At 53.9% G+C, this 26,235-nt stretch overlaps 1 protein-coding gene across 2 annotated transcripts in view; it reads left to right on the forward strand.

Annotated features, from left to right (window-relative positions):
* Positions 1-26,235, forward strand: part of LOC128688348 (metabotropic glutamate receptor 3) — a 63,954-nt gene that overhangs the window by 3,065 nt on the left and 34,654 nt on the right. For both annotated transcript variants that reach the window (XM_070086705.1, XM_070086706.1), the window contains exon 2: positions 894-1,053. In XM_070086705.1, the coding sequence (XP_069942806.1) occupies positions 894-1,053 (160 nt within the window). The remainder of the gene's footprint in view (positions 1-893; positions 1,054-26,235) is intronic.

A 26,235-nucleotide genomic window follows, 5' to 3' on the forward strand; every position in this document is an offset into this window, starting at 1 on the left:
GAGGTGAACACAACAAAGGGGAGGTGCACACAACACAGGGGAGGTGCACACAACACAGGGGAGGTGCACACAACACAGGAGAGGAGCACACAACACAGGGAACGTGCATACAACACAAGGAGGTGCACACAACACAAGGAAGGTGCGCACAACACAGGGGAGGTGCATACAACACAGGGGAGGTGCACACAACACAGGGAAGGTGCACACAACGCAGGGGAGGTGCACACAACGCAGGAGAGGTGCACACACACTACAGGGGAGGTGCACACAACACAGGAGTGGTGCACCCAACACAGGGGAGGTGCACACAACACAGGAGAGGTGCACACAACACACGGGAGGTACACACAACACAAGGAGGTGCACACAACACATGGGAGGTGCACATAACACAACGGAGGTGCACACAACACAGGAGAGATGCACACACCACAGGGAAGGTGCACACAAGACAAGGAGGTCCACACAACACAGGGGATGTGCACACAACACAAGGAGGTGAACACAACAAAGGGGAGGTGCACACAACACAGGGGAGGTGCACACAACACAGGGGAAATGCATACAACACAAGAGAGGTACACATAACACAGGGAGGTGCACACAACACAGGAGAGATGCACACAACACAGGGAAGGTGCACTCAACACAAGGATGTGCACTCAACACATGGGATATACACACAACACAGGGGATGTGCACACAACACAGGAGAGGTGCACACAACACAGGGGAGGTGCACACAACACAGGGGATGCGCACACAACACAAGGGATGTGCCCACAACACAGTGCAGGTGCACACATCATTGTGGGGCGTGAACACCCCCTCCTCCCCACCGTCTAACCTTACAACAACGTTGATCTTCCATGGTTGTGGCGGCACCTCAGGATGACGACGGGATCCAGGCGCTGGAAGCTCTACTCTTCACGCTGGACGAGATCAACACCACACCTGAGCTGCTTCCAGGAATCACGCTGGGCACTCTGGCCATGGACTCGTGCGGGCATCCCACCGTCGCGCTCAGCCAGACCCTTGGCTTCATTAAAGGTACCTAATTTACAACTGTCTCCGGTATTAACCTTAGTAATAGGTACCGACGAACTGGTTTAGAAAGATACCTGGGACCTTAATCACTTCTAGATGTGATTAAAGTCCCAGGACCGAAACGTTTTCTAATAAATATGTCCTAGTGTTTGTTTATGTGCCTTTAAACCACATCTCTCTCTCTCTCTCTCTCTCTCTCTCTCTCTCTCTCTCTTAATATCTGCTTCTCTTCCACACAATGTTCCTAGAGCTCTTATTGTGACAACATTTCGGTCAGCCTGGAGCTTCATCAAGTCATATACAGTTGCAAAACACTCTACACACAGCGAAAAGTTCCCTCGTGACTCAGTGTTAGTACGTACGGCTCACAATCGAAGGACCAGAGTTCAACGTGGGAAGGGAGGGGAAAGGGGTGGAGAAAACAGAATTGGCAAAGCGGATGTTGACAAAGCTCAAGGTGAGCACTAAGCTTTCCATTAATAAAGCTTACCAACAGAGGAGGTTTGAAACCAGTCGTCAAGAGCATTCTGAAGTAACAGATCTCATCCCAACGACTACATTATTTGTTTCTCCAACAGTTTCAGTAAAATTTCAAATTTGCACCGACACGAAGTCAAGTTACCGGATCATTCTTCTTCTCCCAAGATCCAGTATCATTAATAATCTGAAGCCGATCGAATAGAGCATTCTTTAGATGCTGAATATTGGTGAACATCACTATCTTATCCAATTGGCTAATTGGGACTCATTATGACACCTATTAACAGCATGGACCAATGCACTGGAAAAAAAAACAGATCAGTGGTGAGAGTGTGAAGACGATCGAATGAGTCATTCTCCAAATATTTTTACTTATTTTGCTATATGAATAAATTTGCCTCTGGACACAACTCATCACAAGTCATTGTTGTCTCGTCTCGGCTCTTATTCCGGTATCATCAACTCTGTATTTCTTCACCTCATACATACATCTGTGAAATTTCCTGTTGTTTGCCTCCCCTATATCCCCAGTCTTGGTGGCACTTTACATCCCCAGTCTTGGTGGCACTTTACATCCCCAGTCTTGGTGGCACTTTACATCCCCAGTCTTGGTGGCACTTTACATCCCCAGTCTTGGTGGCACTTTACATCCCCAGTCTTGGTGGCACTTTACATCCCCAGTCTTGGTGGCACTTTACATCCCCAGTCTTGGTGGCACTTTACATCCCCAGTCTTGGTGGCACTTTACATCTCCAGTGTTAGTGGCACTTTACATCCCCAGTGTTAGTGGCACTTTACATCCCCAGTGTTAGTGGCACTTTACATCCCCAGTGTTAGTGGCACTTTACATCCCCAGTGTTAGTGGCACTTTACATCCCCAGTGTTAGTGGCACTTTACATCCCCAGTGTTAGTGGCACTTTACATCCCCAGTGTTAGTGGCACTTTACATCCCCAGTGTTAGTGGCACTTTACATCCCCAGTGTTAGTGGCACTTTACATCCCCAGTCTTAGTGGCACTTTACATCTCCAGTCTTAGTGGCACTTTACATCCCCAGTGTTAGTGGCACTTTACATCCTCAGTCTTAGTGGCACTTTACATCCCCAGTCTTAGTGGCACTTTACATCCCCAGTGTTAGTGGCACTTTACATCCCCAGTCTTAGTGGCACTTTACATCTCCAGTCTTAGTGGCACTTTACATCCTCAGTCTTAGTGGCACTTTACATCCTCAGTCTTAGTGGCACTTTACATCCCCAGTGTTAGTGGCACTTTACATCCTCAGTCTTAGTGGCACTTTACATCCCCAGTCTTAGTGGCACTTTACATCCCCAGTGTTAGTGGCACTTTACATCCCCAGTCTTAGTGGCACTTTACATCTCCAGTCTTAGTGGCACTTTACATCCTCAGTCTTAGTGGCACTTTACATCCTCAGTCTTAGTGGCACTTTACATCCTCAGTCTTAGTGGCACTTTACATCCCCAGTCTTAGTGGCACTTTACATCTCCAGTCTTAGTGGCACTTTACATCCTCAGTCTTAGTGGCACTTTACATCCTCAGTCTTAGTGGCACTTTACATCCTCAGTCTTAGTGGCACTTTACATCTCCAGTCTTAGTGGCACTTTACATCCTCAGTCTTAGTGGCACTTTACATCCCCAGTGTTAGTGGCACTTTACATCCCCAGTCTTAGTGGCACTTTACATCTCCAGTCTTAGTGGCACTTTACATCCCCAGTGTTAGTGGCACTTTACATCCTCAGTCTTAGTGGCACTTTACATCCTCAGTCTTAGTGGCACTTTACATCTCCAGTCTTAGTGGCACTTTACATCCTCAGTCTTAGTGGCACTTTACATCCCCAGTGTTAGTGGCACTTTACATCCCCAGTCTTAGTGGCACTTTACATCTCCAGTCTTAGTGGCACTTTACATCCTCAGTCTTAGTGGCACTTTACATCCTCAGTCTTAGTGGCACTTTACATCCTCAGTCTTAGTGGCACTTTACATCCCCAGTCTTAGTGGCACTTTACATCTCCAGTCTTAGTGGCACTTTACATCCTCAGTCTTAGTGGCACTTTACATCCTCAGTCTTAGTGGCACTTTACATCCTCAGTCTTAGTGGCACTTTACATCTCCAGTCTTAGTGGCACTTTACATCCTCAGTCTTAGTGGCACTTTACATCCTCAGTCTTAGTGGCACTTTACATCCCCAGTGTTAGTGGCACTTTACATCCTCAGTCTTAGTGGCACTTTACATCCTCAGTCTTAGTGGCACTTTACATCTCCAGTCTTAGTGGCACTTTACATCCTCAGTCTTAGTGGCACTTTACATCCTCAGTCTTAGTGGCACTTTACATCCTCAGTCTTAGTGGCACTTTACATCCCCAGTGTTAGTGGCACTTTACATCCTCAGTCTTAGTGGCACTTTACATCCTCAGTCTTAGTGGCACTTTACATCCTCAGTCTTAGTGGCACTTTACATCCTCAGTCTTAGTGGCACTTTACATCCTCAGTCTTAGTGGCACTTTACATCCTCAGTCTTAGTGGCACTTTACATCTCCAGTCTTAGTGGCACTTTACATCCTCAGTCTTAGTGGCACTTTACATCCTCAGTCTTAGTGGCACTTTACATCCTCAGTCTTAGTGGCACTTTACATCCTCAGTCTTAGTGGCACTTTACATCCTCAGTCTTAGTGGCACTTTACATCCTCTAGATACCAAACTTACTTTCCATTAGACTAATATATTCTTGGTAGTGAACTAGTTGATGCTTCCCCTCGTGCCACTGATGCTTCCCCTCGTGTCACTGATGCTTCCCCTCGTGCCACTGATGCTTCCCCTCGTGTCACTGATGCTTCCCCTCGTGCCACTGATGCTTCCCCTCGTGCCACTGATGCTTCCCCTCGTGCCACTGATGCTTCCCCTCGTGTCACTGATGCTTCCCCTCGTGTCACTGATGCTTCCCCTCGCGCCACTGATGCTTCCCCTCGTGTCACTGATGCTTCCCCTCGTGCCACTGATGCTTCCCCTCGTGTCACTGATGCTTCCCCTCGTGCCACTGATGCTTCCCCTCGTGCCACTGATGCTTCCCCTCGTGTCACTGATGCTTCCCCTCGTGTCACTGATGCTTCCCCTCGTGCCACTGATGCTTCCCCTCGTGTCACTGATGCTTCCCCTCGTGCCACTGATGCTTCCCCTCGTGTCACTGATGCTTCCCCTCGTGCCACTGATGCTTCCCCTCGTGTCACTGATGCTTCCCCTCGTGCCACTGATGCTTCCCCTCGTGCCACTGATGCTTCCCCTCGTGTCACTGATGCTTCCCCTCGTGTCACTGATGCTTCCCCTCGTGTCACTGATGCTTCCCCTCGTGTCACTGATGCTTCCCCTCGTGCCACTGATGCTTCCCCTCGTGCCACTGATGCTTCCCCTCGTGCCACTGATGCTTCCCCTCGTGTCACTGATGCTTCCCCTCGTGTCACTGATGCTTCCCCTCGTGTCACTGATGCTTCCCCTCGTGTCACTGATGCTTCCCCTCGTGTCACTGATGCTTCCCCTCGTGACACTGATGCTTCCCCTCGTGTCACTGATGCTTCCCCTCGTGCCACTGATGCTTCCCCTCGTGTCACTGATGCTTCCCCTCGTGTCACTGATGCTTCCCCTCGTGTCACTGATGCTTCCCCTCGTGTCACTGATGCTTCCCCTCGTGTCACTGATGCTTCCCCTCGTGTCACTGATGCTTCCCCTCGTGTCACTGATGCTTCCCCTCGTGTCACTGATGCTTCCCCTCGTGTCACTGATGCTTCCCCTCGTGCCACTGATGCTCCCCCTCGTGCCACTGATGCTTCCCCTCGTGTCCACTGATGCTTCCCCTCGTGTCACTGATGCTTCCCCTCGTGTCACTGATGCTTCCCCTCGTGTCACTGATGCTTCCCCTCGTCCCACTGATGCTTCCCCTCGTGTCACTGATGCTTCCCCTCGTGTCACTGATGCTTCCCCTCGTGCCACTGATGCTTCCCCTCGTGTCACTGATGCTTCCCCTCGTGACACTGATGCTTCCCCTCGTGCCTTCCCCTCGTGCCACTGATGCTTCCCCTCGTGCCACTGATGCTTCCCCTCGTGCCACTGATGCTTCCCCTCGTGTCACTGATGCTTCCCCTCGTGCCACTGATGCTTCCCCTCGTGCCACTGATGCTTCCCCTCGTGTCACTGATGCTTCCCCTCGTGTCACTGATGCTTCCCCTCGTGTCACTGATGCTTCCCCTCGTGTCACTGATGCTTCCCCTCGTGTCACTGATGCTTCCCCTCGTGTCACTGATGCTTCCCCTCGTGTCACTGATGCTTCCCCTCGTGCCACTGATGCTTCCCCTCGTGTCACTGATGCCTCTCCTCGTGCCACTGATGCTTCCCCTCGTGTCACTGATGCTTCCCCTCGTGTCACTGATGCTTCCCCTCGTGTCACTGATGCTTCCCCTCGTGTCACTGATGCTTCCCCTCGTGTCACTGATGCTTCCCCTCGTGTCACTGATGCTTCCCCTCGTGTCACTGATGCTTCCCCTCGTGTCACTGATGCTTCCCCTCGTGTCACTGATGCTTCCCCTCGTGTCACTGATGCTTCCCCTCGTGTCACTGATGCTTCCCCTCGTGTCCACTGATGCTTCCCCTCGTGCCACTGATGCTTCCCCTCGTGCCACTGATGCTTCCCCTCGTGTCACTGATGCTTCCCCTCGTGTCACTGATGCTGTGTCACTGATGCTTACCCTGGTGTCACTGATGCTTCCCCTCGTGTCACTGATGCTTCCCCTCGTGCCACTGATGCTTCCCCTCGTGTCACTGATGCTTCCCCTCGTGCCACTGATGCTTCCCCTCGTGCCACTGATGCTTTCCCCTCGTGTCACTGATGCTTCCCCTCGTGCCACTGATGCTTCCCCTCGTGCCACTGATGCTTCCCCTCGTGTCACTGATGCTTCCCCTCGTGCCACTGATGCTTCCCAACGTGCCACTGATGATTCCCCTCGTGTCACTGATGCTTCCCCTCGTGTCACTGATGCTTCCCCTCGTGTCACTGATGCTTCCCCTCGTGCCACTGATGCTTCCCCTCGTGTCACTGATGCTTCCCCTCGTGTCACTCGTGCCACTGATGCTTCCCCTCGTGTCACTGATGCTTCCCCTCGTGTCACTGATGCTTCCCCTCGTGCCACTGATGCTTCCCCTCGTGACACTGATGCTTCCCCTCGTGTCCCCTCGTGCCACTGATGCTTCCCCTCGTGTCACTGATGCTTCCCCTCGTGTCACTGATGATGCTTCCCCTCGTGACACTGATGCTTCCCCTCGTGCCACTGATGCGTCCCTCGTGTCACTGATGCTTCCACTCGTCCCACTGATGCTTCCCCTCGTGCCACTGATGCTTCCCCTCGTGTCACTGATGCTTCCCCTCGTGCCACTGATGCTTCCCCTCGTGTCACTGATGCTTCCCCTCGTGTCACTGATGCTTCCCCTCGTGACACTGATGCTTCCCCTCGTGCCACTGATGCTTCCCCTCGTGTGACTGGTGCTTCCCCTCGTGCCACTGATGCTTCCCCTCGTGCCACTGATGCTTCCCCTCGTGTCTTCCCCTCGTGTCACTGATGCTTCCCCTCGTGTCACTGATGCTTCCCTTCGTGTCACTGATGCTTCCCCTCGTGCCTGATGCTTCCCCTCGTGTCACTGATGCTTCCCCTCGTGTCACTGATGCTTCCCCTCGTGTCACAGATGCTTCCCCTCGTGTCCACTGACTGATGCTTCCCCTCGTGCCACTGATGCTTCCCCTCGTGCCACTGATGCTTCCCCTCGTGTCACTGATGCTTCCCCTCGTGTCACTGATGCTTCCCCTCGTGTCACTGATGCTTCCCCTCGTGTCACTGATGCTTCCCCTCGTGCCACTGATGCTTCCCCTCGTGTCACTGATGCTTCCCCTCGTGTCACTGATGCTTCCCCTCGTGTCACTGATGCTTCCCCTCGTGCCACTGATGCTTCCCCTCGTGCCACTGATGCTTCCCCTCGTGTCACTGATGCTTCCCCTCGTGTCACTGATGCTTCCCCTCGTGTCACTGATGCTTCCCCTCGTGTCACTGATGCTTCCCCTCGTGTCACTGATGCTTCCCCTCGTGTCACTGATGCTTCCCCTCGTGTCACTGATGCTTCCCCTCACTGACTGATGCTTCCCCTCGTGTCACTGATGCTTCCCCTCGTGTCACTGATGCTTCCCCTCGTGTCACTGATGCTTCCCCTCGTGTCACTGATGCTTCCCCTCGTGTCACTGATGCTTCCCCTCGTGTCACTGATGCTTCCCCTCGTGTCACTGATGCTTCCCCTCGTGTCACTGATGCTTCCCCTCGTGCCACTGATGCTTCCCCTCGTGCCACTGATGCTTCCCCTCGTGTCACTGATGCTTCCCCTCGTGTCACTGATGCTTCCCCTCGTGCCACTGATGCTTCCCCTCGTGCCACTGATGCTTCCCCTCGTGTCACTGATGCTTCCCCTCGTGTCACTGATGCTTCCCCTCGTGCCACTGATGCTTCCCCTCGTGCCACTGATGCTTCCCCTCGTGTCACTGATGCTTCCCCTCGTGTCACTGATGCTTCCCCTCGTGCCACTGATGCTTCCCCTCGTGCCACTGATGCTTCCCCTCGTGTCACTGATGCTTCCCCTCGTGTCACTGATGCTTCCCCTCGTGCCACTGATGCTTCCCCTCGTGCCACTGATGCTTCCCCTCGTGTCACTGATGCTTCCCCTCGTGTCACTGATGCTTCCCCTCGTGCCACTGATGCTTCCCCTCGTGCCACTGATGCTTCCCCTCGTGTCACTGACTGATGCTTCCCCTCGTGCCTGATGCGTCCCCTCGTGTCACTGATGCTTCCCCTCGTGTCACTGATGCTTCCCCTCGTGTCACTGACTGATGCTTCCCCTCGTGTCACTGATGCTTCCCCTCGTGTCACTGATGCTTCCCCTCGTGTCACTGATGCTTCCCCTCGTGTCACTGATGCTTCCCCTCGTGCCACTGATGCTTCCCCTCGTGTCACTGATGCTTCCCCTCGTGTCACTGATGCTTCCCCTCGTGTCACTGATGCTTCCCCTCGTGTCACTGATGCTTCCCCTCGTGTCACTGATGCTTCCCCTCGTGTCACTGATGCTTCCCCTCGTGTCACTGATGCTTCCCCTCGTGTCACTGATGCTTCCCCTCGTGCCACTGATGCTTCCCCTCGTGCCACTGATGCTTCCCCTCGTGTCACTGATGCTTCCCCTCGTGTCACTGATGCTTCCCCTCGTGCCACTGATGCTTCCCCTCGTGCCACTGATGCTTCCCCTCGTGTCACTGATGCTTCCCCTCGTGTCACTGATGCTTCCCCTCGTGCCACTGATGCTTCCCCTCGTGCCACTGATGCTTCCCCTCGTGTCACTGATGCTTCCCCTCGTGTCACTGATGCTTCCCCTCGTGCCACTGATGCTTCCCCTCGTGCCACTGATGCTTCCCCTCGTGTCACTGATGCTTCCCCTCGTGTCACTGATGCTTCCCCTCGTGCCACTGATGCTTCCCCTCGTGCCACTGATGCTTCCCCTCGTGTCACTGATGCTTCCCCTCGTGTCACTGATGCTTCCCCTCGTGCCACTGATGCTTCCCCTCGTGCCACTGATGCTTCCCCTCGTGTCACTGATGCTTCCCCTCGTGTCACTGATGCTTCCCCTCGTGCCACTGATGCACTGATGCTTCCCCTCGTGTCGATGTCACTGATGCTTCCCCTCGTGTCACTGATGCTTCCCCTCGTGTCACTGATGCTTCCCCTCGTGTCACTGATGCTTCCCCTCGTGTCACTGATGCTTCCCCTCGTGTCACTGATGCTTCCCCTCGTGTCACTGATGCTTCCCCTCGTGTCACTGATGCTTCCCCTCGTGTCACTGATGCTTCCCCTCGTGTCACTGATGCTTCCCCTCGTGTCACTGATGCTTCCCCTCCCCTCGTGTCACTGATGCTTCCCCTCGTGTCACTGATGCTTCCCCTCGTGTCACTGATGCTTCCCCTCGTGTCACTGATGCTTCCCCTCGTGTCACTGATGCTTCCCCTCGTGTCACTGATGCTTCCCCTCGTGTCACTGATGCTTCCCCTCGTGTCACTGATGCTTCCCCTCGTGTCACTGATGCTTCCCCTCGTGTCACTGATGCTTCCCCTCGTGTCACTGATGCTTCCCCTCGTGTCACTGATGCTTCCCCTCGTGTCACTGATGCTTCCCCTCGTGTCACTGATGCTTCCCCTCGTGTCACTGATGCTTCCCCTCGTGTCACTGATGCTTCCCCTCGTGTCACTGATGCTTCCCCTCGTGTCACTGATGCTTCCCCTCGTGTCACTGATGCTTCCCCTCGTGCCACTGATGCTTCCCCTCGTGCCACTGATGCTTCCCTCGTGCCGCTGATGCTTCCCCTTGTGTCACTGATGCTTCCCCTCGTGCCACTGATGCTTCCCCTCGTGTCACTGATGCTTCCCCTCGTGCCACTGATGCTTCCCCTCGTGTCACTGATGCTTCCCCTCGTGCCACTGATTCTTCCCCTCGTGCCACTGATGCTTCCCCTCGTGCCACTGATGCTTCCCCTCGTGCAACTGATGCTTCCCCTCGTGTCACTGATGCTTCCCCTCGTGTCACTGATGCTTCCCCTCGTGCCACTGATTCTTCCCCTCGTGCCACTGATGCTTCCCCTCGTGCCACTGATGCTTCCCCTCGTGCAACTGATGCTTCCCCTCGTGTCACTGATGCTTCCCCTCGTGTCACTGATGCTTCCCCTCGTGCCACTGATTCTTCCCCTCGTGCCACTGATGCTTCCCCTCGTGCCACTGATGCTTCCCCTCGTGCAACTGATGCTTCCCCTCGTGTCACTGATGCTTCCCCTCGTGCCACTGATGCTTCCCCTCGTGCAACTGATTCTTCCCCTCGTGCCACTGATGCTTCCCCTCGTGTCACTGATGCTTCCCCTCGTGCCACTGATGCTTCCCTTCGTGTCACTGATGCTTCCCCTCGTGCTACTGATGCTTCCCCTCGTGTCACTGATGCTTCTCCTCGTGCCACTGATGCTTCCCCTCGTGCCACTGATGCTTCCCCTCGTACCACTGATGCTTCCCCTCGTGCCACTGATGCTTCCCCTCGTGTCACTGATGCTTCCCCTCGTGTCACTGATGCTTCCCCTCGTGCCACTGATGCTTCCACTTGTGTCATTGATGCTTCCCCTCGTGTCACTGATGCTTCCCTCGTGTCACTGATGCTTCCCCTCGTGCCACTGATGCTTCCCCTCGTGCCACTGATGCTTCCCCTCGTGTCACTGATGCTTCCCCTCGTGCCACTGATGCTTCCCGTCGTGCCACTGATGCTTCCCCTCGTGCCACTGATGCTTCCCCTCGTGCCACTGATGCTTCCCCTCGTGTCACTGATGCTTCCCCTCGTGCCACTGATGCTTCCCGTCGTGCCACAGATGCTTCCCCTCGTGCCACTGATGCTTACCGTCGTGTCACTGATGCTTCCCCTCGTGTCACTGATGCTTCCCCTCGTGCCACTGATGCTTCCCCTCGTGCCACTGATGCTTCCCCTCGTGTCACTGATGCTTCCCCTCGTGTCACTGATACTTCCCCTCGTGTCACTGATGCTTCCCCTCGTGCCACTGATGCTTCCCCTCGTGCCACTGATGCTTCCCCTCGTGCCACTGATGCTTCCCCTCGTGTCACTGATGCTTCCCCTCGTGCCACTGATGCTTCCCCTCGTGCCACTGATGCTTCCCCTCGTGTCACTGATGCTTCCCCTCGTGTCACTGATGCTTCCCCTCGTGTCACTGATGCTTCCCCTCGTGCCACTGATGCTTCCCCTCGTGTCACTGATGCTTCCCCTCGTGTCACTGATGCTTCCCCTCGTGCCACTGATGCTTCCCCTCGTGCCACTGATGCTTCCCCTCGTGTCACTGATGCTTCCCCTCGTGTCACTGATGCTTCCCCTCGTGCCACTGATGCTTCCCCTCGTGCCACTGATGCTTCCCCTCGTGTCACTGATGCTTCCCCTCGTGTCACTGATGCTTCCCCTCGTGCCACTGATGCTTCCCCTCGTGTCACTGATGCTTCCCCTCGTGTCACTGATGCTTCCCCTCGTGCCACTGATGCTTCCCCTCGTGCCACTGATGCTTCCCCTCGTGCCACTGATGCTTCCCCTCGTGTCACTGATGCTTCCCCTCGTGTCACTGATGCTTCCCCTCGTGTCACTGATGCTTCCCCTCGTGTCACTGATGCTTCCCCTCGTGTCACTGATGCTTCCCCTCGTGCCACTGATGCTTCCCCTCGTGTCACTGATGCTTCCCCTCGTGTCACTGATGCTTCCCCTCGTGTCACTGATGCTTCCCCTCGTGTCACTGATGCTTCCCCTCGTGTCACTGATGCTTCCCCTCGTGTCACTGATGCTTCCCCTCGTGTCACTGATGCTTCCCCTCGTGTCACTGATGCTTCCCCTCGTGTCACTGATGCTTCCCCTCGTGTCACTGATGCTTCCCCTCGTGTCACTGATGCTTCCCCTCGTGTCACTGATGCTTCCCCTCGTGCCACTGATGCTTCCCCTCGTGTCACTGATGCTTCCCCTCGTGTCACTGATGCTTCCCCTCGTGTCACTGATGCTTCCCCTCGTGTCACTGATGCTTCCCCTCGTGTCACTGATGCTTCCCCTCGTGTCACTGATGCTTCCCCTCGTGTCACTGATGCTTCCCCTCGTGTCACTGATGCTTCCCCTCGTGTCACTGATGCTTCCCCTCGTGTCACTGATGCTTCCCCTCGTGTCACTGATGCTTCCCCTCGTGTCACTGATGCTTCCCCTCGTGCCACTGATGCTTCCCTCGTGCCACTGATGCTTCCCCTCGTGCCACTGATGCTTCCCTCGTGCCGCTGATGCTTCCCCTTGTGTCACTGATGCTTCCCCTCGTGCCACTGATGCTTCCCCTCGTGTCACTGATGCTTCCCCTCGTGCCACTGATGCTTCCCCTCGTGTCACTGATGCTTCCCATCGTGCCACTGATTCTTCCCATCGTGCCACTGATGCTTCCCCTCGAGACACTGATGCTTCCCCTCGTGCAACTGATGCTTCCCCTCGTGTCACTGATGCTTCCCCTCGTGTCACTGATGCTTCCCCTCGTGACACTGATTCTTCCCCTCGTGCCACTGATGCTTCCCCTCGTGCCACTGATGCTTCCCCTCGTGCAACTGATGCTTCCCCTCGTGTCACTGATGCTTCCCCTCGTGGCACTGATGCTTCCCCTCGTGGCACTGATTCTTCCCCTCGTGCCACTGATGCTTCCCCTCGTGCCACTGATGCTTCCCCTCGTGCAACTGATGCTTCCCCTCGTGTCACTGATGCTTCCCCTCGTGCCACTGATGCTTCCCCTCGTGCAACTGATTCTTCCCCTCGTGCCACTGATGCTTCCCCTCGTGTCACTGTTGCTTCCCCTCGTGCCACTGATGCTTCCCTTCGTGTCACTGATGCTTCCCCTCGTGCTACTGATGCTTCCCCTCGTGTCACTGATGCTTCTCCTCGTGCCACTGATGCTTCCCCTCGTGCCACTGATGCTTCCCCTCGTACCACTGATGCTTCCCCTCGTGCCACTGATGCTTCCCCTCGTGTCACTGATGCTTCCCCTCGTGTCACTGATGCTTCCCCTCGTGCCACTGATGCTTCCACTTGTGTCATTGATGCTTCCCCTCGTGTCACTGATGCTTCCCTCGTGTCACTGATGCTTCCCCTCGTGCCACTGATGCTTCCCCTCGTGCCACTGATGCTTCCCCTCGTGTCACTGATGCTTCCCCTCGTGCCACTGATGCTTCCCGTCGTGCCACTGATGCTTCCCCTCGTGCCACTGATGCTTCCCCTCGTGCCACTGATGCTTCCCCTCGTGTCACTGATGCTTCCCCTCGTGCCACTGATGCTTCCCGTCGTGCCACAGATGCTTCCCCTCGTGCCACTGATGCTTACCGTCGTGTCACTGATGCTTCCCGTCGTGCCACAGATGCTTCCCCTCGTGCCACTGATGCTTCCCCTCGTGCCACTGATGCTTCCCCTCGTATCACAATATTGTGACTGGCTTCCTCACTCTTGTGTGTTAGTGTGACTTTGTAAATGGTCCAGGTTGAACCGAAACGTCGTCTTAAGCTTCTCTCTCCCATGTACGGGTTGTGGTCCAGGTTGAACCGAAACGTCGTCTTAAGCTTCTCTCTCCCATGTACGGGTTGTGGTCCAGGTTGAACCGAAACGTCGTCTTATGCTTCTCTCTCCCATGTACGGGTTGTGTAAACAGCACAAAAGAAATATTATAGTTTCCAACACTAACACTGTTCTTTTCTGCCATGTTAGAGATCACAGTCACCCTATTAACTGGTCCTCTGCTAGAACTGTCTACCCTTCTTCTACCCTTCACAGACGCCATCTTGTTCAAGCTTCTCTTACATACAACTTTCCTAACATGAATCAGAGTCGTGGCTTTGTCTGTCTAGTTGCCTTCTCTTGTCATTACTTTGTTCACTGCTCTAAACTTCAGTACACTCGTGACTTGATCTGATCTTCGTCTTCCTCTCTCCTTCCTCTTCATTTCTGTTCTGTCATTATTTTTACCTTCTTCTTCTTCTGTCTTGGTGGGTTTTGTCCATCGCCCGTGAGCCAGTAGCTCTCCCACAGTAGCTCTCCCACAGTAGCTCTCCCACAGTAGCTCTCCCACAGTAGCTCTCCCACAGTAGCTCTCCCACAGTAGCTCTCCCACAGTAGCTCTCCCACAGTAGCTCACCGACAGTAGTTCTCCCACAGTAGCTCTCCCACAGTAGCTCTCCCACAGTAGCTCTCCCACAGTAGCTCTCCCACAGTAGCTCTCCCTCAGTAGCTCTCCCACACTAGCTCACCGACAGTAGTTCTCCCACAGTAGCTCTCCCACAGTAGCTCTCCCACAGTAGCTCTCCCACAGTAGCTCTCCCACAGTAGCTCTCCCACAGTAGCTCTCCCACAGTAGCTCACCGACAGTAGTTCTCCCACAGTAGCTCTCCCACAGTAGCTCTCCCACAGTAGCTCTCCCAAAGTAGCTCACCGACAGTAGTTCACCCACAGTAGCTCTCCCACAGTAGCTCTCCCACAGTAGCTCTCCCACAGTAGCTCTCCCACAGTAGTTCTCCCACAGTAGCTCTCCCACAGTAGCTCTCCCACAGTAGCTCTCCCACAGTACCTCTCCCACAGTAGCTCACCGACAGTAGTTCTCCCACAGTAGCTCTCCCACAGTAGCTCTCCCACAGTAGCTATCCCAAAGTAGGTCTCCCACAGTAGCTCTCCCACAGTAGCTCTCCCACAGTAGCTCACCGACAGTAGTTCTCCCACAGTAGCTCTCCCACAGTAGCTCTCCCACAGTAGCTCTCCCACAGTAGCTCACCGATAGTAGTTCACCCACAGTAGCTCTCCCACAGTAGCTCTCCCACAGTAGCTCTCCCACAGTAGTTCTCCCACAGTAGCTCTCCCACAGTAGCTCTCCCACAGTAGCTCTCCCACAGTAGCTCTCCCACAGTAGCTCACCGACAGTAGTTCTCCCACAGTAGCTCTCCCACAGTAGCTCTCCCACAGTAGCTCTCCCACAGTAGCTCTCCCACAGTAGCTCTCCCACAGTAGCTCACCGACAGTAGTTCTCCCACAGTAGCTCTCCCACAGTAGCTCTCCCACAGTAGCTCTCCCACAGTAGCTCACCGACAGTAGCTCACCGACAGTAGTTCTCCCACAGTAGCTCTCCCACAGTAGCTCTCCCACAGTAGCTCTCGCAAAGTATCTCTCCCACAGTAGCTCTCCCACAGTAGCTCTCCAACAGTAGCTCTCCCACAGTAGCTCTCCCACAGTAGCTCACCGACAGTAGTTCTCCCACAGTAGCTCTCCCACAGTATCTCTCCCACAGTAGCTCTCCCACAGTAGCTCTCCGACAATAGCTCTCCCACGGTAACTCTCCCACAGTAGCTCTCCCACAGTAGCTCTCCCACAGTAGCTCTCCCACAATAGCTCTCCCACAGTAGCTCTCCCAAAGTAGCTCTCCCACAATAGCTCTCCCCCAGAAGCTCTCCCACAGTAGCTCTCCCACAGTAGCTCTCCCACAGTAGCTCTCGTACAGTAGCTCTCCCACAGTAGCTCTCCCACAGTAGCTCTCAAACAGTAGCTCTCCCACAGTAGCTCTCCCACAGTAGCTCTCCCACAGTAGCTCTCCCACAGTAGCTCTCCCACAATAGCTCACCGACAGTAGTTCTCCCACAGTAGCTCTCCCACAGTAGCTCTCCCACAGTAGTTCTCCCACAGTAGCTCACCGACAGTAGTTCTCCCACAGTAGCTCTCCCACAGTAGCTCTCCCACAGTAGCTATCCCACAGTAGCTCTCCCACAGTAGCTCTCCCACAGTAGCTCTCCCACAGTAGCTCACCGACAGTAGTTCTCCCACAGTAGCTCTCCCACAGTAGCTCTACCACAGTAGCTCTCCCACAGTAGCTCTCCCACAGTAGCTCACCGACAGTAGTTCACCCACAGTAGCTCTCCCACAGTAGCTCTCCCACAGTAGCTCTCCCACAGTAGTTCTCCCACAGTAGCTCTCCCACAGTAGCTCTCCCACAGTAGCTCTCCCACAGTAGCTCTCCCACAGTAGCTCTCCCACAGTAGCTCACCGACAGTAGTTCTCCCACAGTAGCTCTCCCACAGTAGCTCTCCCACAGTAGCTCTCCCACAGTATCTCTCCCACAGTAGCTCTCCCACAGTAGCTCTCCCACAGTAGCTCTCCCACAGTAGCTCACCGACAGTAGTTCTCCCACAGTAGCTCTCCCACAGTAGCTCTCGCACAGTAGCTCTCGCATAGTAGCTCTCCCACAGTAGCTCTCCCACAGTAGCTCACCGACAGTAGTTCTCCCACAGTAGCTCTCCCACAGTAGCTCTCCCACAGTAGCTCTCGCAAAGTAGCTCTCCCACAGTAGCTCTCCCACAGTAGCTCTCCAACAGTAGCTCTCCCACAGTAGCTCTCCCACAGTAGCTCACCGACAGTAGTTCTCCCACAGTAGCTCTCCCACAGTATCTCTCCCACAGTAGCTCTCCCACAGTAGCTCTCCGACAATAGCTCTCCCACGGTAACTCTCCCACAGTAGCTCTCCCACAATAGCTCTCCCACAGTAGCTCTCCCACAATAGCTCTCCCACAGTAGCTCTCCCAAAGTAGCTCTCCCACAATAGCTGTCCCCCAGAAGCTCTCCCACAGTAGCTCTCCCACAGTAGCTCTCCCACAGTAGCTCTCGTACAGTAGCTCTCCCACAGTAGCTCTCCCACAGTAGCTCTCAAACAGTAGCTCTCCCACAGTAGCTCTCCCACAGTAGCTCTCCCACAGTAGCTCTCCCACAGTAGCTCTCCCACAATAGCTCACCGACAGTAGTTCTCCCACAGTAGCTCTCCCACAGTAGCTCTCCCACAGTAGTTCTCCCACAGTAGCTCACCGACAGTAGTTCTCCCACAGTAGCTCTCCCACAGTAGCTCTCCCACAGTAGCTATCCCACAGTAGCTCTCCCACAGTAGCTCTCCCACAGTAGCTCTCCCACAGTAGCTCACCGACAGTAGTTCTCCCACAGTAGCTCTCCCACAGTAGCTCTACCACAGTAGCTCTCCCACAGTAGCTTTCCCACAGTAGCTCACCGACAGTAGTTCACCCACAGTAGCTCTCCCACAGTAGCTCTCCCACAGTAGCTCTCCCACAGTAGTTTTCCCACAGTAGCTCTCCCACAGTAGCTCTCCCACAGTAGCTCTCCCACAGTAGCTCTCCCACAGTAGCTCTCCCACAGTAGCTCACCGACAGTAGTTCTCCCACAGTAGCTCTCCCACAGTAGCTCTCCCACAGTAGCTCTCCCACAGTATCTCTCCCACAGTAGCTCTCCCACAGTAGCTCTCCCACAGTAGCTCTCCCACAGTAGCTCACCGACAGTAGTTCTCCCACAGTAGCTCTCCCACAGTAGCTCTCGCACAGTAGCTCTCGCATAGTAGCTCTCCCACAGTAGCTCTCCCACAGTAGCTCACCGACAGTAGTTCTCCCACAGTAGCTCTCCCACAGTAGCTCTCGCAAAGTAGCTCTCCCACAGTAGCTCTCCCACAGTAGCTCTCCAACAGTAGCTCTCCCACAGTAGCTCTCCCACAGTAGCTCACCGACAGTAGTTCTCCCACAGTAGCTCTCCCACAGTATCTCTCCCACAGTAGCTCTCCCACAGTAGCTCTCCGACAATAGCTCTCCCACGGTAACTCTCCCACAGTAGCTCTCCCACAATAGCTCTCCCACAGTAGCTCTCCCACAATAGCTCTCCCACAGTAGCTCTCCCAAAGTAGCTCTCCCACAATAGCTCTCCCCCAGAAGCTCTCCCACAGTAGCTCTCCCACAGTAGCTCTCCCACAGTAGCTCTCGTACAGTAGCTCTCCCACAGTAGCTCTCCCACAGTAGCTCTCCAACAGTAGCTCTCCCACAGTAGCTCTCCCACAGTAGCTCTCCCACAGTAGCTCTCCCACAGTAGCTCTCCCACAATAGCTCACCGACAGTAGTTCTCCCACAGTAGCTCTCCCACAGTAGCTCTCCCACAGTAGCTCACCGACAGTAGTTCTCCCACAGTAGCTCTCCCACAGTAACTCTCCCACAGTAGCTATCCCACAGTAGCTCTCCCACAGTAGCTCTCCCACAGTAGCTCTCCCACAGTAGCTCACCGACAGTAGTTCTCCCACAGTAGCTCTCCCACAGTAGCTCTCCCACAGTAGCTCTCCCACAGTAGCTCTCCCACAGTAGCTCACCGACAGTAGTTCACCCACAGTAGCTCTCCCACAGTAGCTCTCCCACAGTAGCTCTCCCACAGTAGTTCTCCCACAGTAGCTCTCCCACAGTAGCTCTCCCACAGTAGCTCTCCCACAGTAGCTCTCCCACAGTAGCTTACCGACAGTAGTTCTCCCACAGTAGCTCTCCCACAGTAGCTCTCCCACAGTAGCTCTCCCACAGTAGCTCTCCCACAGTAGCTCACCGACAGTAGTTCTCCCACAGTAGCTCTCCCACAGTAGCTCTCCCACAGTAGCTCTCCCACAGTAGCTCTCCCACAGTAGCTCTCCCACAGTAGCTCACCGACAGTAGTTCTCCCACAGTAGCTCTCCCACAGTAGCTCTCCCACAGTAGCTCACCGACAGTAGTTCTCCCACAGTAGCTCTCCCACAGTAGCTCTCGCATAGTAGCTCTCCCACAGTAGCTCTCCCACAGTAGCTCACCGACAGTAGTTCTCCCACAGTAGCTCTCCCACAGTAGCTCTCCCACAGTAGCTCTCGCACAGTAGCTCTCCCACAGTAGCTCTCCCACAGTAGCTCTCCAACAGTAGCTCTCCCACAGTAGCTCTCCCACAGTAGCTCACCGACAGTAGTTCTCCCACAGTAGCTCTCCCACAGTATCTCTCCCACAGTAGCTCTCCCACAGTAGCTCTCCGACAATAGCTCTCCCACGGTAACTCTCCCACAGTAGCTCTCCCACAATAGCTCTCCCACAGTAGCTCTCCCACAATAGCTCTCCCACAGTAGCTCTCCCAAAGTAGCTCTCCCACAATAGCTCTCCCCCAGAAGCTCTCCCACAGTAGCTCTCCCACAGTAGCTCTCCCACAGTAGCTCTCGTACAGTAGCTCTCCCACAGTAGCTCTCCCACAGTAGCTCTCCAACAGCAGCTCTCCCACAGTAGCTCTCCCACAGTAGCTCTCCCACAGTAGCTCTCCCACAGTAGCTCTCCCACAATAGCTCACCGACAGTCGTTCTCCCACAGTAGCTCTCCCACAGTAGCTCTCCCACAGTAGCTCTCGCACAGTAGCTCTCCCACAGTAGCTCTCCCACAGTAGCTCTCCCAAAGTAGCTCTCCCACAGTAGCTCTCCCACAGTAGCTCTCCCACAGTAGCTCACCGACAGTAGTTCTCCCACAGTAGCTCTCCCACAGTAGCTCTCGCACAGTAGTTCTCGCATAGTAGCTCTCCCACAGTAGCTCTCCCACAGTAGCTCTCCCACAGTAGCTCTCCCACAATAGCTCACCGACAGTAGTTCTCCCACAGTAGCTCTCCCACAGTAGCTCTCCCACAGTAGCTCTCGCACAGTAGCTCTCCCACAGTAGCTCTCCCACAGTAGCTCTCCCAAAGTAGCTCTCCCACAGTAGCTCTCCCACAGTAGCTCTCCCACAGTAGCTCTCCCACAGTAGCTCTCCCACAGTAGCTCTCCCACAGTATCTCTCCCACAGTAGCTCTCCCACAATAGCTCTCCCACAGTATTTCTCCCACAGTAGCTCTCCCACAGTAGCTTTCCCACAGTAGCTCTCCCACAGCAGCTCTCCCACAGTAGCTCTCCCACAATAACTCTCCCACAGTAGCTCTCCCACAGTAGCTCTCCCACAGCAGCTCTCCCACAGTAGCTCTCCCACAATAACTCTCCCACAGTAGCTCTCCCACAGTAGCTCTCCCACAGCATCTCTCCCACAGTAGCTCTCCCACAGCAGCTCTCCCACAGTAGCTCTCCCACAGTAGTTCTCCCACAGTAGCTCTCCCACAGTAGCTCTCCCACAGTATCTCTCCCACAGTAGCTCTCCCACAGTAGCTCTCCCACAGTAGCTCTCCCACAGCATCTCTCCCACAGTAGCTCTCCCACAGTATCTCTCCCACAGTAGTTCTCCCACAGTAGCTCTCCCACAGTATCTCTCCCACAGTATCTCTCCCACAGTAGCTCTCCCACAGCAGCTCTCCCACAGTAGCTCTCCCACAGTAGTTCTCCCACAGTAGCTCTCCCACAGTAGCTCTCCCACAGTATCTCTCCCACAGTAGCTCTCCCACAGTAGCTCTCCCACAGTAGCTCTCCCACAGCATCTCTCCCACAGTAGCTCTCCCACAGTATCTCTCCCACAGTAGTTCTCCCACAGTAGCTCTCCCACAGTATCTCTCCCACAGTATCTCTCCCACAGTATCTCTCCCACAGTAGCTCTCCCACAGTATCTCTCCCACAGTATCTCTCCCACAGTATCTCTCCCACAGTAGCTCTCCCACAGTAGCTCTCCCACAGTATCTCTCCCACAGTATCTCTCCCACAGTAGCTCTCCCACAGTAGCTCTCCCACAGTATCTCTCCCACAGTAGCTCTCCCACAGTAGCTCTCCCACAGCAGCTCTCCCACAGTAGCTCTCCCACAGTAGCTCTCCCACAATGTTTCTCTTGTTCTTATAGATCATCAGTGGTATTTGTAATTCTTTCACTACCACTGCTCCTACTTTCTTATTGTTACTTTTATCATGGCAACACTACTGCTACTACTACTATTACTGTTAATACTACTACTATTACTACTGCTACTACTACTATTACTACTATTACTGTTAATACTACTACTATTACTGTTAATACTACTACTATTACTACTGCTACTACTGCTACTACTACTATTACTGTTAATACTACTACTATTACTACTGCTACTACTGCTACTACTACTACTACTGTTAATACTACTACTATTACTACTGCTACTACTGCTACTACTACTACTACTGTTAATACTACTACTATTACTACTGCTACTACTGCTACTACTACTACTGTTAATGCTACTACTATTACTACTGCTACTACTACTACTACTATTACTGTTAATACTACTACTATTACTACTGCTACTACTACTATTACTAATATTACTGTTAATACTACTACTATTACTACTGCTACTACTACTATTACTACTATTACTTTTAATACTACTACTATTACTACTGCTACTACTACTATTACTAATATTACTGTTAATACTACTACTATTACTACTGCTACTACTATTATTACTACTATTACTGTTAATACTACTACTATTAATACTGCTACTACTACTACTACTATTACTATTAATACTACTACTATTACTACTGCTACTACTACTACTACTATTACTGTTAATACTAGTACTATTACTGTTACTACTAGTACTATTACTACTGCTACCATTTCTACGACTATTACTAGTACTACTACTACTATTACTACTGTTACTACTACTACTATTACTGTTAATACTACTAATATTACTACTGCTACTACTACTAAGACTGCTGCTACTACTACTACTACTACTATTACTGTTACTACTAGTACTATTACTACTGCTACCATTACTACTACTATTACTACTACTACTACTACTACTACTACTATTACTATTACTACTGCTACCGCTACTACTACTAGTACTACAACTACTATTACTACTGCTACCATTACTACTACTATTTCTACTACTACTACTATTACTACTACTACTAGTATCTCCTTCTTTCTGTTCTCTCCATTATCACTCTCTGTCTTTTGGTCTTCTTTACTTCTCGTTTAGTTGTGACTTGACATTGTGGATCAAAACGTCTGTCCAGAGTGAGATATATAAATATATATAAATATATATATAAATATATATATATATTTATATATATATTTATATATATATATATATATATATATATATATATATATACAGAGAGAGAGAGAGAGAGAGAGAGAGAGAGAGAGAGAGAGAGAGAGAGTACTGATATTCACTCTGAAATAAACACGCCACATCCTGCCCCACTTGTTCTTTTCCACCACCCCCCTCTCTCTCTCTTACTAGGCACCCCTCAAATACAAGTCACACCCTCCCCCCTTCATACGAGGACCCCCTCTCCTCTCATACGAGGCACCCCTCTCTCCTCTCATACGAGGCACCTCTCTCTCCTCTCATACGAGGCACCCCTCTCTCCTCTCATACGAGGCACCCCTCTCTCCTCTCATACGAGGCACCTCTCTCTCCTCTCATACGAGGCACCTCTCTCTCCTCTCATACGAGGCACCTCTCTCTCCTCTCATACGAGGCACCTCTCTCTCCTCTCATACGAGGCACCCCTCTCTCCTCTCATACGAGGCACCTCTCTCTCCTCTCATACGAGGCACCCCTCTCTCCTCTCATACGAGGCACCCCTCTCTCCTCTCATACGAGGCACCCCTCTCTCCTCTCATACGAGGCACCTTTCTCTCCTCTCATACGAGGCACCCCTCTCTCCTCTCATACGAGGCACCTCTCTCTCCTCTCATACGAGGCACCTCTCTCTCCTCTCATACGAGGCACCCCTCTCTCCTCTCATACGAGGCACCCCTCTCTCCTCTCATACGAGGCACCCCTCTCTCCTCTCATACGAGGCACCCCTCTCTCCTCTCATACGAGGCACCCCTCTCTCCTCTCATACGAGGCACCTCTCTCTCCTCTCATACGAGGCACCTCTCTCTCCTCTCATACGAGGCACCTCTCTCTCCTCTCATACGAGGCACCTCTCTCTCCTCTCATACGAGGCACCTCTCTCTCCTCTCATACGAGGCACTCTCTCTCCTCTCATACGAGGCACCTCTCTCTCCTCTCATACGAGGCACCTCTCTCTCCTCTCATACGAGGCACCTCTCTCTCCTCTCATACGAGGCACCTCTCTCTCCTCTCATACGAGGCACCTCTCTCTCCTCTCATACGAGGCACCTCTCTCTCCTCTCATACGAGGCACCTCTCTCTCCTCTCATACGAGGCACCTCTCTCTCCTCTCATACGAGGCACCTCTCTCTCCTCTCATACGAGGCACCTCTCTCTCCTCTCATACGAGGCACCTCTCTCTCCTCTCATACGAGGCACCTCTCTCTCCTCTCATACGAGGCACCTCTCTCTCCTCTCATACGAGGCACCTCTCTCTCCTCTCATACGAGGCACCTCTCTCTCCTCTCATACGAGGCACCTCTCTCTCCTCTCATACGAGGCACCTCTCTCTCCTCTCATACGAGGCACCTCTCTCTCCTCTCATACGAGGCACCTCTCTCTCCTCTCATACGAGGCACCTCTCTCTCCTCTCATACGAGGCACCTCTCTCTCCTCTCATACGAGGCACCCCTCTCTCCTCTCATACGAGGCACCCCTCTCTCCTCTCATACGAGGCACCCCTCTCTCCTCTCATACGAGGCACCTCTCTCTCCTCTCATACGAGGCACCTCTCTCTCCTCTCATACGAGGCACCTCTCTCTCCTCTCATACGAGGCACCCCTCTCTCCTCTCATACGAGGCACCCCTCTCTCCTCTCATACGAGGCACCCCTCTCTCCTCTCATACGAGGCACCTCTCTCTCCTCTCATACGAGGCACCCCTCTCTCCTCTCATACGAGGCACCTCTCTCTCCTCTCATACGAGGCACCTCTCTCTCCTCTCATACGAGGCACCTCTCTCTCCTCTCATACGAGGCACCTCTCTCTCCTCTCATACGAGGCACCTCTCTCTCCTCTCATACGAGGCACCTCTCTCTCCTCTCATACGAGGCACCCCTCTCTCCTCTCATACGAGGCACCCCTCTCTCCTCTCATACGAGGCACCCCTCTCTCCTCTCATACGAGGCACCTCTCTCTCCTCTCATACGAGGCACCTCTCTCTCCTCTCATACGAGGCACCCCTCTCTCCTCTCATACGAGGCACCCCTCTCTCCTCTCATACGAGGCACCCCTCTCTCCTCTCATACGAGGCACCTCTCTCTCCTCTCATACGAGGCACCCCTCTCTCCTCTCATACGAGGCACCTCTCTCTCCTCTCATACGAGGCACCCCTCTCTCCTCTCATACGAGGCACCTCTCTCTCCTCTCATACGAGGCACCCCTCTCTCCTCTCATACGAGGCACCTCTCTCTCCTCTCATACGAGGCACCTCTCTCTCCTCTCATACGAGGCACCTCTCTCCTCTCATACGAGGCACCTCTCTCTCCTCTCATACGAGGCACCCCTCTCTCCTCTCATACGAGGCACCCCTCTCTCCTCTCATACGAGGCACCTCTCTCTCCTCTCATACGAGGCACCTCTCTCTCCTCTCATACGAGGCACCTCTCTCCTCTCATACGAGGCACTCCTCTCTCCTCTCATACGAGGCACCCCTCTCTCCTCTCATACGAGGCACCTCTCTCTCCTCTCATACGAGGCACCTCTCTCTCCCTCTCATACGAGGCACCCCTCTCTCCTCTCATACGAGGCACCCCTCTCTCCTCTCATACGAGGTTCCTCTCTCTCCTCTCATACGAGGCACCCCTCTCTCCTCTCATACGAGGCACCTCTCTCTCCTCTCATACGAGGCACCCCTCTCTCCTCTCATACGAGGCACCTCTCTCTCCTCTCATACGAGGCACCCCTCTCTCCTCTCATACGAGGCACCCCTCTCTCCTCTCATACGAGGCACCTCTCTCTCCTCTCATACGAGGCACCTCTCTCTCCTCTCATACGAGGCACCTCTCTCTCCTCTCATACGAGGCACCCCTCTCTCTCTCTCATACGAGGCACCCCTCTCTCCTCTCATACGAGGCACCCCTCTCTCCTCTCATACGAGGCACCCCTCTCTCCTCTCATACGAGGCACCTCTCTCTCCTCTCATACGAGGCACCCCTCTCTCCTCTCATACGAGGCACCTCTCTCTCCTCTCATACGAGGCACCCCTCTCTCCTCTCATACGAGGCACCTCTCTCTCCTCTCATACGAGGCACCCCTCTCTCCTCTCATACGAGGCACCTCTCTCTCCTCTCATACGAGGCACCTCTCTCTCCTCTCATACGAGGCACCTCTCTCCTCTCATACGAGGCACTCCTCTCTCCTCTCATACGAGGCACCCCTCTCTCCTCTCATACGAGGCACCTCTCTCTCCTCTCATACGAGGCACCTCTCTCTCCTCTCATACGAGGCACCCCTCTCTCCTCTCATACGAGGCACCCTCTCCTCTCTCCTCTCCCACGAGGCACCCCTCTCTCCTCTCATACGAGGCACCTCTCTCTCCTCTCATACGAGGCACCCCTCTCTCCTCTCATACGAGGCACCCCTCTCTCCTCTCATACGAGGCACCCCTCTCTCCTCTCATACGAGGCACCCCTCTCTCCTCTCATACGAGGCACCCCTCTCTCCTCTCATACGAGGCACCCCTCTCTCCTCTCATACGAGGCACCCCTCTCTCCTCTCATACGAGGCACCCCTCTCTCCTCTCATACGAGGCACCCCTCTCTCCTCTCATACGAGGCACCCCTCTCTCCTCTCATACGAGGCACCCCTCTCTCCTCTCATACGAGGCACCCCTCTCTCCTCTCATACGAGGCACCCCTCTCTCCTCTCATACGAGGCACCCCTCTCTCCTCTCATACGAGGCACCCCTCTCTCCTCTCATACGAGGCACCCCTCTCTCCTCTCATACGAGGCACCCCTCTCTCCTCTCATACGAGGCACCCCTCTCTCCTCTCATACGAGGCACCCCTCTCTCCTCTCATACGAGGCACCCCTCTCTCCTCTCATACGAGGCACCCCTCTCTCCTCTCATACGAGGCACCCCTCTCTCCTCTCATACGAGGCACCCCTCTCTCCTCTCATACGAGGCACCCCTCTCTCCTCTCATACGAGGCACCCCTCTCTCCTCTCATACGAGGCACCCCTCTCTCCTCTCATACGAGGCACCCCTCTCTCCTCTCATACGAGGCACCCCTCTCTCCTCTCATACGAGGCACCCCTCTCTCCTCTCATACGAGGCACCTCTCTCTCCTCTCATACGAGGCACCTCTCTCTCCTCTCATACGAGGCACCTCTCTC

This window comes from Cherax quadricarinatus, chromosome 19 (genome assembly GCF_038502225.1).
Source record: "Cherax quadricarinatus isolate ZL_2023a chromosome 19, ASM3850222v1, whole genome shotgun sequence".
Classification (NCBI taxonomy): Eukaryota; Metazoa; Arthropoda; class Malacostraca; order Decapoda; family Parastacidae; genus Cherax; species Cherax quadricarinatus.